The sequence below is a fragment of the Dermacentor variabilis genome, chromosome 6 (genome assembly GCF_050947875.1).
Source record: "Dermacentor variabilis isolate Ectoservices chromosome 6, ASM5094787v1, whole genome shotgun sequence".
In the NCBI taxonomy this organism is placed as follows: Eukaryota; Metazoa; Arthropoda; class Arachnida; order Ixodida; family Ixodidae; genus Dermacentor; species Dermacentor variabilis.
In genome coordinates this window covers 93974479-93995479 of record NC_134573.1, presented here as the reverse complement: position 1 = coordinate 93995479, position 21001 = coordinate 93974479, and the positions used below count along the sequence as shown (strand labels likewise).

At 43.8% G+C, this 21001-nt stretch overlaps 1 protein-coding gene across 1 annotated transcript in view; it reads right to left on the bottom strand.

Annotated features, from left to right (window-relative positions):
* Positions 1–362: 362 nt before the first annotated feature.
* LOC142586219 (multidrug resistance protein mrp-7-like) overlaps positions 363–21001 on the bottom strand; it is a 105619-nt gene continuing 84980 nt past the window's right edge. Inside the window, exons 21-24 of the mRNA XM_075697469.1 lie at positions 12044–12202; positions 7931–8097; positions 2924–3118; positions 363–562 (exon numbers count right to left, since the gene is read on the bottom strand). Of these exons, the coding sequence (XP_075553584.1) occupies positions 445–562; positions 2924–3118; positions 7931–8097; positions 12044–12202 (639 nt within the window). The 3' untranslated portion in view covers positions 363–444. The remainder of the gene's footprint in view (positions 563–2923; positions 3119–7930; positions 8098–12043; positions 12203–21001) is intronic.

Genomic DNA, 21001 nt, shown 5'->3' with positions numbered 1-21001 from the left:
ACTTGTTTCCTGGCTATATTTTTGTGCTACTTCCACGGGTTATTTTCTTTTGCTGCAATTCACGGCTGTGTAAGTAGCTCCTACAGAATCCAGGAGTTGTCTTCCCATTCACAAATTCAAGACATTGTTTCACAGGTCGTGCAGGGACTTGCGTAGGCCTTTTGTTACAAAAAAAAACTTCATATTAAAGACACCGTGGCAGAACATAAGAATGAAAAAACAGCCGCATAAGATGCACTAGTGACAAGCTTTACGCCAAGATTTGGAAGACTCATGCGCTTTTCAACAATAAAAATTGTGTGCAGAACCAAAGTTTGTTAAGTGAGCTGAAAGAAAAAATTAATATTATACTAAAAGGAGGTGATGTGAGTTTATTACAGTGATATCATACTATGATCAGCCACCAGATGGCAGCATATGCATCCTCAAGCGAAATGCCGATGATTATTCCAGCGGTATTCCAGCGCCGGCGGCCATGCTGCGAAAGGTGGAGCCTCGATCAGCCAGGAGGTCATATATGTGTCCACATTCTATAACTCTTCCATCTCCCATGACGACGACTCTGAAATATAATGGCGACATCCTGAATTTTCTCGCATCAATTCACTAAACGTGGCCACACTAACATCTCTGGTTTATTTTGCATGGATACCGTGAGACACGGTGTTGTTTGTTCGAGCAACCCCTATTTATGGTTATGAGTGCACTGAAAGCATTACGTATTCAGAAATATGAACCGCATAAACGTGTTCTGTTGCAGGGTATACTGAGTGCGTGTTTCCAAACTGTCGTCCTGTGTATATGATTCGATGTTCTAGCTCCGGTGTCATGAAAGGTTCTTTTTTCAAATGTGATTTGGACTATGTGTAAGCTACGTAAGCTAGAGCGACTTCTCTCACTGTTAGCATCCGCGGCGCAAAATACTGCGTCACTTTTGAAAGAAATATATTAAGTACGCGCAGTGTAATTTGATGGAAAATTATGTGTCGTACCTTTATGGTCACGAAATATGGCGTATTTATTGTACAAAATACGTCGCACATCTGAACCTGGTTACCACGACATTAGCGGAGTGCATAATTCCACGACGAGCCACCCCAGTACATAGTGCTCACGACAAAAAATCGCACGTCGGCTATTAAAGGCACAAATGGACAAGTACTGAGTCATTCGACGTGAATTTGCATTCATCGACGTGGGTTGTCGTATACGAAGTACTTACCTTGCAGAAAACTATTCAGATCAAGAAGAGCTGCACTTTCCAACATCGGGAGTGAGACGTACATGGCCGCACAACTTATGTAACATTCGCGGCGCTGCCTCATGTGTATGAAACGAAGCATAGTGTGCCCGCATCGAAACCTATGGCACTGTTCGCCGGCCACGATATCTGCAGCAATTTGTTTACAGCGACACCTGTTACGAGTACTTTAGGAGTATTGCAGGCAGTTTATAGCTGTCTTTTTTTTTAATTTCCATGTGTATGCTAGAAAGTACCTCGCAGTACCGTCAGACTGTTAAACTCAACCTGACAATTTAGGATGCATGCAATGTTAAGAAAAAAAACGCATCTGCATTCCCATCAATTTCACATACAAAAGAAAATGGAACATATTTATTTGTTGCCATAGAGCGTAGATTTGCAGAAAAATAATGAAATTATATTTGAGGTATACTTTATTAGTAGAATATTTAAATTTTGCATAATTGCTTTGTTCTTCTAGCCCCAGCTGAAACTTCACTATAGCGTATCCGACAAGTACAACTATGGGTTTGTGGTAGGTTTCCCGCACTGAAATTAGCATTCTGAGACATGAAGCTCCGCAGCGTATGTACAAAAATTGTGACCTTACAGGATTCAATGCATTTACATACTATAATAGCCAAATTTGTCAGTTCTCTGCACTTTTATAATCTTTTTGAAATATTACCTACATTGACTGATGTACAAACGCTTATAAGAGTTTAACATTATGATGTCCAGACTCCCATTCTAATCCTTGATTTTGATTAATGTTGTGGTATATTTTGCGGTTGACCCACATTTGCATAAACTAGTCACGGGTTTAGATGATGACTGCAGCAGCTCTGCTCATATTGCTTTTTTTGTCACTGCAGTTAACTGGCCACGTCACACATTCAAAGTCAGAAAGATGCTTTCACCATGGAACACGCGCGACAGGTTTACAAAATCCACTCACCGAATAAAAGATTGTCTGTCGTGAAACATGTACGTGTGTATAATAACGCCCTTGAAACATTAAGGTTACTTTCGCTTTGCAATAAGATAACTTTGCTATTGTTTCCCCTCATTCGTCTCAACAAAAGCCTCATCAAAATTAGCCTTTCGTGGTGCACTGAGTAAATTTTATATATTCGTGCAGCTCTTGTCGCTCTTTACAAATGACTACATATAACGTGGTCATAGTTTGGTGAACTAAAACTGCCGGATTCTTGAATGTGAGAACATTTGGGATCATTCCCGCTGACGCTCATGTCCGCACATGGCAATAGGCAACGATACATTTGACATGAATTTCTCGCACTCAGAGCTACAACCCGTTCGTACTTGATAGCTCCAAGATTAACGTGCATAAAATCTTCAGAAATGACGATCATATGTAGAATTATTTGCCTGGAGCCACGTGTTTCGATATATGAACCAGTGTACAGATGAATAACTTGCATATACCGATTAACAAAGGTTCTCTAGGGCAAATGCGAATGCGTTCTCTAGCGAATTCCTCCTTTTCACTGGGATAATTTAGGTGTTTACTCAAAGGCCATAATGCCTTCAAAGTTTTAGAATGGTTTACAAGAAAAAATGCATGGGTCTAGCGAAACCACGCAGATTTGACACGACTGAAACAGAATGCCAGATGGAAAGTTTGCTTGGGCGTTATAAAGCAGGCGATGCTCTTACCGGTCATAATCGAGGATTGTGTCGATGCGGTGTGCTATTGTGATTAGTGTACAATGGGAAAAGCTTTCCCGAAGGGTCGCCTGCACCCGGCGATCTGTTTCCTGGTCCATCTGTGAAGTGGCTTCATCGAGCACTAGAATCTTTGTACCACGAAGCAAGGCCCGAGCGAACGACACCAGCTGTCTCTGGCCGGCACTGCAATCGATAAAGTATAACAAAAAAATATAGTTCCAGAAAGGGATACGCGCATCGTAAGAAATATCCGAAAACTGTCAATGAAATTTTTTTTAGTAAAGTAATGTCGCAGTGCCATTACTTATGTTAACAATGTTCAGCGACCTTGTGCTGGCTATGCAAACACATAAAGCAAGGAACACGGCAGAAGCACGCCACCATTTAAGTGATAGTAGCCTGTTTTCTGTGTCGCGTTGTAGAAATAAATTTCTACAATGCGCCAGAAAGAAATCAAACAAATAAATAGGGGATTAGGGGGGTCTTCGGGTCCCTAATACCAATTAGGTGTCTGTCAGTGGACATCACTGAATCTCGTACCAGCTTTGAGGAGCGCATTGGGACAGATTACTTAAAAAAAGAATACTCCAGATTTTACGATGAGCAAAATTACCGAGAGAAAAGCCCCGCGAGTATAAAGCATGTCGCGAGCGCTATTGATAAAGCCTTAATGGTGGGATTCACTTTCAATGTGAGTAAAGCAGAAGACGTGGGAATACGGGAAATAGTGTTTTCACATGGTCTCATGCTTGGAACAATTACATTTTTTAGCGTGTGCTCAGCATACATCAAGATATGGTATTTATATCTGAAAGGTTATGTGTAACTCAATGCAGCGTGCAGTGCCGTAATTTGTTATAGGTGTAATCTAAACAACGCGGATGGCGCTGCATAATTTAACGGCAATTTGTTAACGAACTATGCAGTTTGCGCAAAGTGCTCGTATGTCAAAACTTACGTACTTACTTCGAGCTTGCGCGCGCAAATCAAGGCCATGAAATCACTCGATACTTTTGTAACAAATACGGTTGGCTGTTCTCAAGTCAGTGAAGTTCAGCAGAAAATTTGGTAGCGGGGTATGGATAGAAATTGACAAACCGCGGTTGCATTTAAACGGCCCCTAACCTGGTCTGGCCATCTTGAGCTGAGAAGCGCAGTCCATACAATGTGCGCTAACGATCGTGTCTGCTAAGTATTGCATCGCTACGCGCCGCGGAAAGAGATGAAATTTCAAAGAAAACACCATTTGCCCTTCTCCTCGTGAGCTGCGTGCTCCCTGCCGGAGAGGTGACGTATATGCTGAAGTGCGCCTACATACATGTCTGCGCTGTGACGTCGCTGTTTAATTTCGTGCTTCAATAGGCGAATTAAGGCTGGGAGAAATGAACCACACAAACCGAATTTGTGCGTGTTTTCTGTTTAACTTCGTATCATAGCACAAGAAATGTACTTCTGTTTCTTCGGCTTGTTCCCACATCGTTCGGTCGCGTGCAACGACAACTAAACTGTGTCATTTTCCAATGTGTTCCAGCCCCTGATCATGGGGCCCTATAGCGTAAAACTATTCCGATATCTTTTTATTCCAATCTCCTGACGTCAAATCTACGTAACCGCCGACGCAAGCATTGACCGCTGACCCGCAGCGTTGCCTGAACAGCCCCATCAAACGCTCTCGTCGTTTATAGGAGGTCACGTTTGTTTGCTTTCAAAACGAATAACATCGTCTACATTGAGCGGTTTTTCTTATGTAATTGGCTGACAAGAGGTGAGGAGCACGCTCAAATGGAGGGGGTTTCAATGGGGCCGAGCCAGCGCGCTGAATAGCGATAACTGGATGAAGAGGGTGGTGTCGGCGTCTGCGATTGGTCCGCTTTCCCTTACTTAGCGTGCCGTGACTTTTTAAAAATCGTGGCGCCGTGCAACGGAGTGTTTAAAATGCCACTAAGAAGGATCCTGATGAACGAAGAGTTGGCAGAACGATTACGGACACGTGCCGAAAGGGTTTGATAACGTTATATGGCCGTTACATATAACGCACTGGCCATATAACGTTATATGGCCGTTATATAGCCAGTGCCTGAGTGAACTGCGGCAGCCATCTATTCCTTTCAGAACGAGGAAGTCTCCAGCTGTTGATGAAAAGTCCCATTTAGTTCGGCATATTATTGCATTTTTAACGCGTAAAGGCCACTCTGACGGCTTATTATTGCATATTTAACGCGTAAAGGCCAGTCTGGAGAAAATTGAGGGTATACATTATGTGGTATATGCCGACGACATAACCATATGGAGTGCCAAGGGTAATGTAGGACAGACAGAGACCAGATTACAGGAAAGTTTATATGTTGTAGAGAACACACTGAAAGACATGGGGTTGAAATGCTCGGCAGCCAAATCAGAACTCTTGGTCTTTAAACATCGCAGAAAAGGTCGCAAACCAAGAGGTTACATTCCGGATGATGAGCCAAGAGTTTGCTTATACACTCATGAAGGATCCGCAGTCAGGCTAGTTGAAACAATCAAGGTTCTTGGGTATCACATAGAGGAAACCATGCTAACTATAGAACAATACAACATATCTCGAATAAAACAGATGAAGTCATTAGGTTACTAAGGAGAATTACCAATAGACACAGAGGCTTAGGAGAGGACAGCGCTTTGAGGCTAATACACGCCTTTGCTCTCTGTCACAGCACTCTTCAGGAAATAGAACAGCAGAACCAATTGGCAGCTATAGTTGATGCAGCCTGGGTGAAAGGTAAAGAAGCATATACGGCTATTGTCTAAGATTATCAAGGGAAGGTGCAAGATGCTATCACTATTTTTACCAAGGACCCCATGGTGGCGGAACAAGTGGCAATTGCTCTAGCCATCAGGAGTAATAAGTGGGCCTACATTTACAGTGATTCGAAATCCGCTATAAATTGTTTTGATAAAGGCTACGTCGCTGGTGTTGCAGCTAAACTTTTTGAAAACATTGGGATTATGAGAACTGAAATTCGATGGTTTCCTGCGCATATGGGAAAAGTGGACGAGACTCGGATAAACCTCAATGAGGTTGCTCATGACTTGGCACGAGGACTTGCTGACCGTGACAGTCACAACCGAGCCGTTCACCATCAAGCCAGGGAATCTAGAGATCATTCAATAACATACAATGACATTACCAAACACTACTATTTAGGACGCAGGTAATTCCCATTGCCCCATTCAAAACTGAACAGTGCTCAGGCAGTCTCACTGCGCTTATTGCAAACAGGTACATATCCCACACCGTACACTATTAATAAAATATATCCAGAGAGGGAAATTAAGATGGACTGCAACGATTGTAATGGCATCATTGGAATCAGACATATGCTGGCGGGGTGCCCCGCGACTCTCCCCAACCTCGTTGAAGAATGGACACAGTGGGAGAAAAGGATCCAAAGCCCATTGTTTCAGGACCAACTAAGGGCCGTCCAGAGGGCCCATGATGTCGCTGAAAGGCTTGGCCTGTCAGTGCCAACAGGGAGCGGCCCGCCTTGACTTAAGAAGTCGAGCCTCCGGTCCTTATTCCAATAAATGTTTTCACACACACACACACTCTGACGCAACGAGTTTTAGAGGTTCTGTGACGTCGAGTGACAGACAGGTGAAGTGAGTGCAGCCTGAAACCTTCTGACCAATAGCAGATGGTTAATGTCGAAAAGGCGTCGAATCAGAAATGAATATTTTTCTTTTGTTCGGCAGAATCATGCATGATCAGTGTGTACGCGTCAAGTCAGAATGGGTGCTATCGGCGTTTTCGTGACGTCGCATGACGTACAGGTGAAGTGGGGATGGTCCAAAAAAGTTTTTGACCTATCGCGGCGCACTGATTGAAAAATTGGAATAAAAAAGTTTCGAATAGCTTTACTTTATAGTGCCCAGGCTCTGTGAGCCGGTTGTATCTCTCGCATTGTTCGTGTAGCACTGACTTACACTGCTAGTTAGTTGTTCTCATGCACATTGCGGAAAATAGTGCGCTGACGAAACGAGACAAACGCAACCGCTCGCTCGAGAAAGACCGTCAGCGGAAGTGCGCAGCGCAACAAAAAGCGAGGAGAGAAAAGAGGAGGCGGGGCCTGTGACGTTTGCGTCACGCGATTCTCGAGCTCCTATATGGGATGGGAGAACGCAGGAAATAAATTTTGACTTTGGAGGCTAGACGTGACACGTGGAAAGAGTGTCTATGTTGGCGGTGACGCTCGTGTCCTGAAATAAAGAGTTTGCGGCACTTAAATATTTCTACTTCCGCTATTAATGAACAGTTTTGAAAAATTTCTTGCGGTAGAACACTCCCAAGACGTAGCGCAACAACTTACAGCGTATGCCCAACATTTTAAATGTCACCTGGCGAGGGCCCATTTAACCTTTCATTCGCTATGCCTCTTTTGCAAGCGCAATTTATTGTGTGTAGTGGGTTCGCATGCATTTTAGTGCAACATTTTTAAATTTCACGATGTGCTTTTCCACCAAGACCAGCAGCTGTGCAACCAGAACTTGCAGTTCGAGCGACTGCGAGGGGTGGAAACGACAGATATCTCAGATGGTGTAGATGCGACTCATCCAATACAAACAATAAAAAAGCTGATGCATTTGAAAGAAGTGCACGTCATTCGCACAAGTAGACGGTTAGATATTCTGTGTTAAAGTGTCGGTGATCCTTGCCACAAAATGCTTTTTCGGTGTATGCGCTGTTTACAATGCACTAAGCACATAAGCGAACACATGGACCTGCTCCCATGAAGATCCGCATAGTTCGAATACGATAAACTATTTTAGCCCTTTTGTGAGTTGTAGATATATAAAGAGTGAAAAGGCTTGTGAACACTAGCCTGGCTTCTCATTTTTAGTATGTTGCAGTAATCGATGTAATAATGATCATTGCTACCGTGAGTGAAAACTTTATGACCTTATATACCTATGACTAATCCGGATAACCGATCACTAGCATGCATCTTTCACACGTACCTTAGGTTTTCTGCCTTTTCAGCTATCAGAAAGGACAGGCCGCTGGGGTTGCTCCTAGTGATTTCTTCGAGCCCCACTTTCTGCAAGGCACTCCAAAGCTCAGAATCGGGCATGCGACCTTGAGGATCCAAATTTTCGCGTAGAGTACCGCAGAACAAGGATGGGTCCTGTGAAAAAGTGAGATATATTGTTTCAACTATAGATATTGACTTTTGATTCACCACCGCTATCATTATCAGTTTATCTTTTTATATCCTCCTCCGGCAATTTTTCAATACCCCTGTTTCTAAAAACGGTTGCATAAAGGCTGGTTGGTCCTCAGCAATAGATGGCAGGCTGCGCTGCATTGCTCTGACAACACACATGCGAAGGAACACAATGACACACATGATAAACCGCAGACTGACAACTGTTTTATTCACAGTTCCACAAAAATGTCTACGAAAGGCAATAACGATGTGGAGCACAGATTTGACTGGGCAAACTTTATTAAAGATACTGCAGGACGCACGTCAGCGTGCAGTGGGCGTCTCCCACGCAGAGACCGACAGGGAGGATCTGGCGGCCGCTGTACTAGCCTGCTTGACGACCCATTGCTGGTTTTGTAGTAGCGGCTTTCGCAGGGTGTTGTTCTCCCACTTGTACGAGATAGAATCGGGCGGAGCGTTTCTTTCTATAGTCCAAGAGCACGTTTGTGAGTGTCGCGGTGTCCTCGCAGGTGGGACACGCATCGTCAGGGTAGACGTCTGGCTAGATGATCTGTCACGTGGCGGGGTTGGGATAGGTATGTGTCTGTAACAAGCGTAGCGTTAGCGCCTGCGGTCTGTTTAGATTGGGGTGCGGGGGCCAAGAGAGACGTCGTTTCAACTAAATGTGTTTAGTGATTTCGTTGTACGTTACTGCGGCGTCCCTCTTCGCCCCCAATTCATCGAGACGCGGTTGCCCGGGGGTGACGGCGCAGTCGGTAAGCGTGCGCGCAGCGTCGTGGGCTGTCTCGTTGAGGTTGGGCGGGGTGCCCGGGATCCGACCCAGGTGGGCGGCAAACCAGATGACGGTGTGCGGCCTGAGGATGCTCGGATCAGTGCCGCGGAGGACGTGTAACGCCTGGTTGGAGACGACTCCTCTCTCGAACGCTTTGATGGCCGGTCCCGAGTGGCTGAATACTATCTTTGGCTTGTCGTCGAGCATTGCCAGGGCTATTGCCACCTTCTCCGCCCTCTCGGGGTCACGTGTGAGTACCGTGGCTGCATTTAGGCTCCGCTGCGAGAACAAGACCACCACCGCGGTGAAGGCTCGATTGCATCGGTTGGCGGTGGCGTCCACGAAAGCGACGTCGTGTCGCTTTCTTTGTGCGTTTGAGGAATGCGGTCACCCGGGCTAGGCGCCTGCCGTGATTGTGTTCTGGATGTACGTTTCGCGGAATGGGCGCGATCGTGATCAGGTCGCCGAGCTTGCGGGGAACCGGTGTAAACTCCGGTGGATCATGGGTGTTCATTGGCAAGTTGCCAAGCTCGTGCAAGATGTGACGGCCCGCCTTGGTCGTCGTCAGTCGTATCGTCTATGCTCTCTCCTGAGCCTCAGTGATCTCTTCGAGCGTATTGTGCACCCAAGCTCGAGAAGTCGATACGCCGGCGTGGTGATCGGGAGCCCGAGGGCCCGCTTTACTACCTTTCGGATGAGTACATTGAGCTTGTCACGTTCCGATTGTATCCACTTGTGCATTTCTGCGACGTAGGTAAAGTGACACAGGACTAAAGCGTGTAGGAGACGTAGCAGAGTATCTTCTTCGAAGCAATGGTGATGGCTTGCCACTCTGCGTACGAGTCGTATCGCGCTGTCCGCCTTTGTCGTCAGCTTGTGGACCGTTTGAATGTTTGATGCACCCGCCTCGATTATCATTCCCAGTACTCGGATAGAGTCGACCCTGGGGATGGGGCGACCGTCTTTGATGGGGACGGTGATGTTGCGCTCTGTCGGGGGTTTCTACCCCTTAGGCTTTTTGCCTTGTCGTTTTGGACAGTACAGCAACAGCTCCGATTTGGTCGAGGAGCACTTCAGGCCCGTGTGCTTGGTGGTTTCAACTGCCTCCTGCAGAGCGGATTCGATAAAGCCATCCTGCCCCTCGGAGCACCAGATGGTGATGCCACCTACGTATACAGTATAGTTGAGGCCTTGTATGTTCGAGAGGCGTTCGGAAAGCCCGATCATCACAAGGTTGCACAGCTTCGGCGAGAGGGCGGAACGCTGGGGGGTGCCATGCTGTCCGAGCTCGACTTCTTTCGACGGGAGGTCTCCGGCACGGACCACTGCCTTGCAACCGGTTAGGAAGGAGCGGACGAACTCGTAGAACCGGCGCCCAAATCCTAGGTCCGCGATCGTCTTAAGTATTGCCGAGTGCTCGATGTTATCGAACGCCTTCTCCCAGACGAGGCCGAGTATGGCGCGGGTGCCTCAAGTGGCCCCGGCGTCTATGATCTGGTGTTTCAGGAGAAGCATTGTATCTTTCATCGAGAGCCCGGGTCGAAGCCGCTCATGCGGTGTGTGAAGCAGTCTTGGTCTACGAGATACCGGCCGACTGTGTTGAGTACGACATGCTCGGCCACTTCACCCACGCACGACGTTAGCGAGAAGGGGCGAAGGTTATCGACGCCAGGCTCCTTGCCAGGTTTTGGAATGAGGATAGTCTGGGCGAGTTTCCAGGCGCCAGGTACAGGAACACAGATGTTTCTGTAGAATTAGTGTTGCTGTTTTGTTTTGGCCTAGCATTAGCAACGTAATTTCCAATGTAATTTAGTTAAGCATGTGTATGTAGTGTTTCTTCGTGTGTGTCTAGTTGGAGCCACCCAGAGCATATCGCATCGATAACCCCAGTTCAGCGATTGATCGCACGATCCTGGTCCTGCATACTTCCTAATCGCATCTTAACACCTACGGCTGCTCCCTTTGAGTGTGTTTTCCATGAATATCCAAAATTCTATTTTAACTAAATAATCCTTTATGTGCCAGCAAGAATAAAATATGCGTTCAGGAAACAACACCTTTTAATGCAGGATCATTAAGTGTGTCAAAGTGGAAAAATGTTTATGTGTGTGAAGTCTAGGTAGTCGGTCACGTCGTAGAACTATATATAATCGTGTGCGAATTATCAAGAAGCGAGATTTAAAAATATACAAATGCCACGTAGGAATGTCAACAAAACCCATCGACACCGCCCATCACCGAACGACACCGCCCATCACCGGACGTCGAGCAGTGGGAGGCCCAGCTGGCAAGCTCGAGCCCTGAGGACCAGCATCGCCTGGTGAGCAGGGCCAAGCTATCGGCTCAGGCCCACGGCATCCTGGACTAGGGACGCCGCCCACCTGGGACGATTTCACCGTCGGCTCATTTCTACTAATAAAGTTTATTCCTCCTCCTCCACATAATTACATAATTAGTCTAAATTATTTACTCAATTTCTCATATATTATAGTTAGATGAAACACTCTGAATGGGAAAATCGTAGAGCAACATGAAAAACACTCGATACAGCCTTCTGTTGCTCAATACGTGCTACATAAAAATGGGTTTTTCGAGCGGGAAAGAAGCTCGCGTATACACGAAAAAATTGCCGTGCGATAGGCCTCTTAATGCACTTTGCATGTATTCGCGGGGTGATTGTTTTGATAATTAGATGATTGTTTGCCCTTGCTATTTATTGAAACGTATGCTGTTCTGCATGTTGTATGCGTGATTCCAAAGAATGTATGCCCTTTTAGAAATGGTTTTAGGAGCGAAAAATAGGACGCAGACAACATAATAAAAGACACGGACAGGCGCATTTGTTTAATTCATTCAATTTATTCAACATTTATTCTGTTGTCCGCGTCTTATTTTTTTTGCGCCTAAAACCATTTCTAAACCAACTATCCCGGCAGCAGTCGTTAGTAAATGTAAGCGCTGTCTGTTTCGCTTTGCTGACGGCTTGAAGCCTCTGCCTTATGGGAGCACGAGCCACTGCTCCTTGCCCTGTACAGTCCACATTTTTGCTGACGGACGCAGACACGAAAAACGCAACCAACTAGAGGCTCACAGCTTCGCTGTAAAAAGAATATGTCGCTTCTTCTGCCTTACCTGTGGTATGATTGCTATAGCCGAGCGCAGCCTCTTAAGTGGCACATCGTAGATATCTGTTCCGTCGATAGTGATCGCACCGGATGTCCTTTGAATCATTCGCAAAAGCGCTAGCACAAGTGACGACTTTCCAGCACCTGTTCTTCCCACGACAGCCACCTGGGATGTATGGACATGGGTATATGCTATTAAAATCTTGCTTGAAAACAAAAACAAAAACAAGAACACAAATCTTAGCCTGGCTAAACGCTCATTTGTCGAATTTTGAAATTGTTTGTTGAATATTTTTTCTGACGTCTTTTCAATTGTGCACCAAACATGTAGGTTTCTTTTTTTAAGCTCTGATGAAAAGATTATTATACTGAGATGTGTTCGAAATCACGCTCTATTTGTGTTTTTACAGTATCTTAGCGACAGCCGAGCTTTCTTTTCTGATGAAGTTCCAGCCAATTGAAGTAATTTGATTTGAACAGCTCACAGAGTAGTATTGTTCTAGCGCTATTCTGGTGCATGTGACTGAACGCAAATACCGTCTATACTAGCATAACCTAGTGGACATGGCGTCCTGCTCCTGAATTCTATATCGACATCGATGCTACGAGTGTCAGTTGTACATTTCGGATGCTTGTGAAGTCGGTTATTCATGCATATTAGGTTCAAAAATTGACAGCCGCTCTGCCATACGCCGAATAGGGTGAAGGCAAAAGCCTGAGCGCTGAAGAGACATTCAATAAATTACTCCACATTTTCATTCGAATGCGTTGGTATTTTTTATTACTCTTTTTCCCCCACCAAAAGTCATGGTTTCGGGTACCTCAATTGACGCTACCTTATTTAACGGTCCCTTAATTGCCTTCGATCTAATTAACACCAAACGTCGTGGCTTCGACACCCACCATAGGTCCACGGTGCGACTCCCACCAAAAACCTTGGGTATGAGTGCCGTAATTAACATTATATTATTTAAGTGTGTCTTCGACTTATCGCCAAATGTCGTGCTTTTGACTCCAACATAGAGGGTTCGACTTCCTCAGAAGGTCATGGGTTGAAGTGCCTGAAATAACTCTATAATATTCATTTGGCCGTTTTCTTTTTTTGGAATGATGAGCGGCGTCGGATCCACCTGTGGCAGCAGACGGCCACGTGCGCGCAAGCAGTGGAACATTGCAAGCGCGTCTCTGCACGAGGCGAGCTCACATGACTTTCAGTTCCGCACGCTGCGTTTTCAAGGCCAACGTCTGATTAGGCATTTAAGAGGAAGCTTTAGCTCGAGCCCAACTACGACGTGGCCTATCCAAGTACATGTAAAACGCAGAAACGCTTTTCTGAGATAACCCTGGTCGATTTTAATGAAGTTTGTTGCATGTGAGAGAGAAAGTTAAATTCTAGTGACAGTTGTAGCGGAATATTGATTTAGAGCATGAATTTTGTTAAAAAAGTTTTCAAACATGTAAAATTCAGAAAAAAGTAGAAATTACAATTATTACAAATAATTAGCTCTAAATAGAAAACAGATACCGTGGTTCTGTAAACGGCATCCATTAAATCACTCAAAGCGGACAAATTCGATATGTAAATTTATATCTTATGTGAATTTGTTACGTTGTGTGTGAGGGTTCTGCGAAAGCTACATTTCCATATTACTAGATTTTTTATTCATGTGTAACATACATAATTTGTCCGTTTTAGATGTACTATTTGATGAAATTCATATAATTGTGATGTCAATTTTCTTTGCAGAGTTAGAGTTGTAAACTTGACAGTTTCGTTTTTTGAAAAATTTCGATTTTTGGCGATTTTTAACTAAATTTGACGTCCTAAATTAAATATGTGAAACCAGCAGTCACTAGATTTTTAGCTCTTCTTTCAAATACACCCAAATCAAATCCAATACAATCAAATTTGGTGCATTGGTGGCCGACAAAAACGAATTCTCCTTTCACATGTATTTAGATAGAAGCACCCGAGCTGATGCTCCCTCTTAAGGGAAGCTTTAGCTCGGGTGCGCCCATCTAAATACATGTAAAATGAGAATTAGTGTTTCTCAGCAACCACTGCACAGAATTTGACGAGGTTTATTGCATTTAAAAGACAGACTTAAAATCTAGTGACGGTTTGTTTCAAATTTTTGATTTATGTCCTCATTCTTTTATTTAAAAATGGCAAAAATCAAAAATTTTCAAGGAACGAAACTATCAAGTTTACAACTCTGTAACTCAGTAACGAAAACTGATAAAATGATTCTGTCAATTGCATCTAATAGTGCATCTAAAGCGCACAAAATTGATAGGTTACTCATAAATCTGAAAAAATTTAGTTATATTGAAATGCAGCTTTTGCAGAACACTTGTAAACAATGTAACAACTTCTGGTAAGATATAAAATGACACACCGAATTTGTTCGCTTTCAACTATCTGATGGATGCCACTTACAGAAACGCGATATCTTTTCTTGATGCAGAGCTATTATTATGTAAACTTCGGGCTTCAATCTTTTTCAAACTTTCGAATTTTTTGAAAATCCTTATAACAAAATTCAGGCCCTAAATCGAAATTCAGCTTCCAACAGTCACTAGAATTTAAGTTTCTCTCTCAAATTCAACAAATTTCCTTAAAATTGGTCCAGGGGTTATTTCAGAAAAGCGCTTTTGCGTTTTACATGTATTTGAATAGGCCACGTCGGAGTTGGGCCCGAGCTAGAGCTTCCTCTTAAGGCTTTCGCCTTAATAAAAGTTATGCGTGGCTCTGCTATGGCAAACACTAGACACCAATGGAGCTTTTGGAAGGCTAGTAAAGTAGTGCCAAATCGCACACAATGCGCTCGAGCGCCGGCAACGCGTCCCTACGGCGTCCGCCAAAGGCGCCTAAAGCCTGTTTCACATGATGCGATTCTCGTCGCACCGGAAGTGCGATTTCCGTCGTTTGTGATGAAAATCGCAGTCGGAGTGCCGACCCGCCGATTTTCGGCTGCGACCAACCGGTTGGTCACACAGTCGCTCCGCCGCAGCGATCGCTGCGATTTTTGTCGAAATTGCGCGGAGAGCTATCGCGGAGCTATTTCGCTGGTTTGTTTTGAAAATGGCGTCTCGCACAACAAGTACAGTGCCGGAGACGTGGATTGCCGAATTCGGTACGTACGGGAAGGGAGAATAAAAAACTGGTCCAGCAGATTCCATTCTCCCACTTCTATGCGTTTCTTGACACGCTACGCAGCAAATGAAGTGCATTTTCACGTTTGCTTCGTACGCCTTTGCGAGTTGTCACTACTAAGTGTTCGTTCCCACCAGACGACGAGGTCGTCACAATTTTCTTTTATTCAGCAGCATGCAAAAATCGCGCTTACGAAGCTGCTTGAATTATTTCAACCTCGGTAAGGGCACATGACAAGACAGCAAAGTACCCGAAGTTTCAACGTTGTGCTAAACGCGGTACCGTTCAGTTGCATTTTCTTGTCTGTTTTCAAGCGTGAATTTCCCGATGCATCTTGAAAGCTTATTTATTATTAAATTTGACAACGCAAAAGTGTAGGCTATCGTAATGAATTTGCTACAATAGCATTAAATCCGTGGCTTGAATAAATATTACATGCACGTTAAGTTGCACATCTTCTCTGGAGAATTTTCTTTTCTTGCACAGAAACCAATTAACATTAACTATGTTGCAGACTTTGTATTCTTACTGCATCTGTAATAACACTTGCTTTGAAAGGTAATTAACACTACAGCTAGTAGATTAAGTAAATTACTTGCTTGCTATAGTGGCACCGTGACAACGTACCCTCCTGCACCGTCATGTAAAACTTGTGCGACAGTGCGAAACGCAGGCAAACGGCCTGTTCTTGTGGAGATAAAACAGTATAAAGCTACACGGTGAAGAAAACGAAACAAAACTGTGCAGTGAAGTCAGCCAGCACAAGCAGTTCTTGCTCGTTCACAGTTGATCAAGTGTGCAGAATCATTTTTGCCTTACATGTTTCTAATAAGTTCGTGATTGTATATCTTAGTGTGTAAACCCATATAACGATATCTGCTGTGATTACTCTTTATAAGTGGTTAAAAGGTTAACAAAAACCCGGGGCACTTCGCCGACCAAATAAAGATTTATCTGGTCGGCGAAGTGCCCCGGGTTTTTGTTAACCTTTTAACCATGTTTCATCCCGACCAGACGGGCTTCCGTCAAACACTGAACTTCACTCTTTATAAGTAATGAAATACCATGCTACTTCCAAAACATATCACCCGAGGAATTTAGAACAAATTTCTGCATTTCAACTATTCACAATATGTGGTTTATTCAATGAAGGACCACAAACTGGGCTTTTTTGCAATGGCAAACATATTCCAAATTTTACTTACATGCAGGCAAGAAAAAAATCTAAAATCTATAGACAAAAATATTGTTCCTCACTTTATTACCCTGCCACTGTGGCTATAGCATTCTGCTGCTAACACAAGGCGAGGGGTTGATTTGCCAGCCATGGAAGTCGCATTTCGATGGGAGTCATGGGTAAAAAAAGCTCTTGCACTTAGGTTTAGTTCATCACCTTTTATTGAACCCTTAAACTTCAACATACTATTGCATAGGGAGCATGCTTATGCGAAATCTAGCACCAATAGAAAGCAAAGGGCAGAATTGTAAAACAACCATCTTTTGTGATAATTCGAGTGAGTAAATATTCATTGCATCAATATGTATTGTTCAACAGCACTGCACAAATAAGCGTAATCAGGTATAGCAAGTACTCAGTCAGGAAGCTGGTTCTACAGAAGTATAAATGTCAAGGCATGAATGCTCATACTATGTCCCACACATAGCACAAAGAAAACCTTTTTCAAGAATTGTCCCTTCTGGCAGATATGAGTGGGCCATAAGCAGCAGAAACATTATTGGAGGACATCGTGTAATACCGCTCATGAAAGAATGAAGAGAGTGAAGAGGCTTTTAACAGCAGTACCTCATGCTACTCTAATAAGAGCTACGATGAGCAAAAACATTTCAGGTAGAGCACTTAAACAGTAACTTTCTGAAAAACAGAAAATTCCAGGCAAGAGTTGGAGGTACATTTGACCCACCCACACCAACAACACAGGCATACTTCAAGAAACACTACAGCCTATGGTGTATTACAGTCTATGGGAAAGCTATCTTATACAGAAATCAAGAATGATGCAACAAGCCCTCGGCAACACTGCAAACTTTCTTGGCCAGTCTCGTCTCTCGCTTTCTGTTAAGTCGGCTTACATCGACGTCGGAAAAAAGACTACAATCAAGAACTACTACAGATTGCACATTGTGCTCCCAATAGATGGAGAAACATAGCTGCAAGTCAACATCCACAAATCCTCAGCTAGCGTAAGACCATGACAGCAGAGCCAGCATGTGGGTGAAATAATTATGCCGTGCCTGGATGCAAATTCTACACCTGGTGAAAAGAATAATCTTGAAATCATGGGGGCTGGACGAGTGGATACTATGGAAAATCGCAGATGCTGTGCTTGTGTCCAAGGTATGGTACGGTATGAATTACCAGCGCCACACAAAAAAGACAACTCGTTGAATACAGGCATCGGGTAACAGGTATTTAAGGCTTTACCATGCTTGAAGACTTCTATGAGAAAGAGCAAACGAACAAGCACCTAGACAGAGTAGAGTTGCAGCCTGCAGCACAAATTCTTTGCCTCTAGAGCTCAGAACCTGGTCCCAAGATACTGTGCCAGCTAGCATATGAGATGGAAGGACGACTACCCCTCCCTTTAGAAACAACGTCGGAAGCACCTGAACTTGAAACACAACAGGCCCATACCGTGAAATATGGGGTCAAACAGTTAGGCCAGGAGACTATATGCAACTGCCAGACACAGAGAGGAGGTTGCTAATCATGAATATGCAAGCAAACGTCAGGCACACATAGTACACTGATGTGGAAATAGCAGTTTAACAGTAGTATGACACTACATAAAACTAAACCCCAAATAAGTGAGTACCATTTCAGGTCACCCTACACCTAGAAAAGCTGAACTGAAAGCAATCAAAGCAGCACCCTGCACAACATCCTGCATGGATTCACCAGAAACTGTCTGGGCCTGCACATCACACAAGATTGTCAGGAAAATCAGGAGATTGACACGTGACTTGTAAGCACATGGCCAGAAATTAAACTACAGGATACATAGCCACGCAGATATTCCAGGACACAAGCTGGCTTATAAGCCCGACATAATAACTGAAAACTGGATGAGTTTGTGTGTTCTCATTATTAACTAAAGTGCAACAGATAGACAACCGACAAGAACGAAGCGCTCTGTGTGTTGACTTTCTTCTTGTCCATCGTATTTCTGTTGCACTATAGTTATAGAATTCCTAAGGCTGCGCAGGAGAAGAATGATACCTCTGCCCAGGGGCCCGATTTCACATCCAAATCCACGCGTGCACCACGCACGCACGCATGCACGCACACACACACACACACACACACACACACACACACACACACACACACACACACACACACACACACACACACACACACACACACACACACACACGCACACACACACAAAAATGTTGAAAGAGTGCATAGCATGAACCAGTATCAACAGGATGAGGACTAACTTTCAACTGTGGTTCATTTGTAAAAATGTGGCGAGTTATACAAACTACCAGAAAAAAAGACAATGAGCAAAACGAGAACAAGGTGAAAGCAGGAGCCAACGTTTCGACATTTGGACTTGTCGTCTTCAAGGTCCACTTGTGGAAACGTTGGCTCCTACTTTCACCTTGTTCTCGTGTTGCTCATCGTCTTGAATTTCCATCTTCCGCCTTCCCCGTGTTTTCCTCAGAAAAAGAAAGACATCTTTGAAGGATAGATAAAAACTGGTGCTTGATGCTGCAAAACATAAACAAAAATGCTACAGAAAGAAAATACAGAAAAATTCCAAGTGCAGGAAAAAAATCATTACAATTGCCAATCCTGCATGCCAGCACCTTTCAAGAAACACTGTTGTTATTCCAGTAGACAGACTGACAGCTTGCTTACGCAAGCACATTCTTCCAGTTCCATGCCATTGGAAAAAAGAATGAGTTTCCTGGAATGTATCCCCATGCAGACTTGGTGATCACAATGTTTTTTTCCCTGTACTTGTATATCTATATGTATTTTCTCCCTTTCCCGCTTTTATGTTTGGTTTCATCCAGCACTAGTCTTTATCAGGTTTTATTGCTGTACTACTTTCTGATAACCTTTATAGATCACTGCATTTTAACAATAAACCTTTTAATTTGAAGTTAGCGTACCCTGTGCTTACTGCTTCACACTATACATTCTTGCTACATTGGCCAAATAAAAGATTTTATAACGTATATAGAAGCATCACAAGGGCCATTAAAGTGACTTGTTACAGTCTAAAAAAATAATGAATAGCCTGGCTGCAAATGGCATCAGAGAACACATAGGACGAACAAGAAAACCGAGATGATCTAACAACCAAAAGTTTAATGTACACACCGAGTAAACGCTTGCTGACAAGCAATAGACCGAACATACACAAAAAGGAGAAGCAAAAATTCATGTGCGTTTCCTGACAGCAAATGCATCCATTTCTAACGGAGGCCGTGCTGGAAAGATTCTCCCAGCATTTTTAGATCTACAGCTTCCAAAACTTCTCCAGGCAGCCGATCTGCACAGAATGCTAGCTTCTTCCTCTAGAATGCACGCTCAAATGTGGAGAGTGCATTGTAGAGGAAGAAGCTAGCATTCTGTGGAGATCGGCTGCCTAGAGAAATTATGGAAGCTGTAGATGCAAATACACTGGGAGAATCTTGTCAGCATGGCCTCTGTTACACTTTCAGAGATCGATGCGTTTTCTGTTGGGATCTGTAGGAACACACATCAGTTTTTGCTTCTGCTTTTTGTGTAACTTCGATTTATTGCTTGTCAACCAGCATTTACTCGGCATGTTCAATAAACTTTCACTTGTTAGCACGCCTTGGTCTCTAGCAGAAAGGTGTTCATTCTTTTTACAGTGAAGCTGTATATGCCTAGGCAAAGCACTCATGGTCCGATACCAAAAATCCTAGTGCAGGGGTGTGAGCCATTGCATTCGTCTTGCATAATGGACAGAGAAATTGCTTGTTGGGTAGACATAGAAATGCTTATCCATACATACATTTATTTACGTATTATTGCAAGGAAGGGACACAGAGGGGGACGGGGTTAAGACAAGATCATGATGTCATTATTATCTCGCAGCAAAGGTGTGGTCGGCCATTGGCTAGACCGACAGTGACGTCGTTTCTCTCTAGCAGCAGAGCGCGCATGCAGCAGTTTCTCTTCGACTTTCCGATAGGTTCAAAAGTGTGTTCCTGTATTTAATTAAATGAAATGTGCAGCGCCGGTGCGTCACTTGGTAACTACAGTGCATAAATGAGCCATAACCATTATGATTACCGCATTACAAAACACAAATGCGTATCATAATTCAGAAAGACTTTGATAGACCCGCTGGATTAACACAATGAACCACTCATTGCACTTTGCATGATGGTGATCTTGCAAAGTGCGATGTGTCGCATTCCAAATAAACAATGTGATAAACCCAAGCCAAACATGTGCATAATCTCATTAAGAAACACAGACGTAACCAATAATATAGAAAGACTTGAATAAACCATTAAAATTCACCCAGTGATAAACACCGGGGCCGCACATTTCAGCTTCACTGGTTTACCATCTGTACAAGGTGCATGGGCAGTAATTTTTTCTCTTATGTTTGTTAAGTATTGTATAATGTTGTGCCAGTAAAACACGTTGGGCTAGTTGGTGCAATGTATTGGTACTGCTTTTTTTGCTGGTTCTTTCTTAATGTTGTGCCCTTTTTCCTTTTGTAACAACTTTTTTTATTACCCCTTGCATAATACTTCAACCTTGCAGCCTGCGAGGTATGTAAATAAACAAGTACA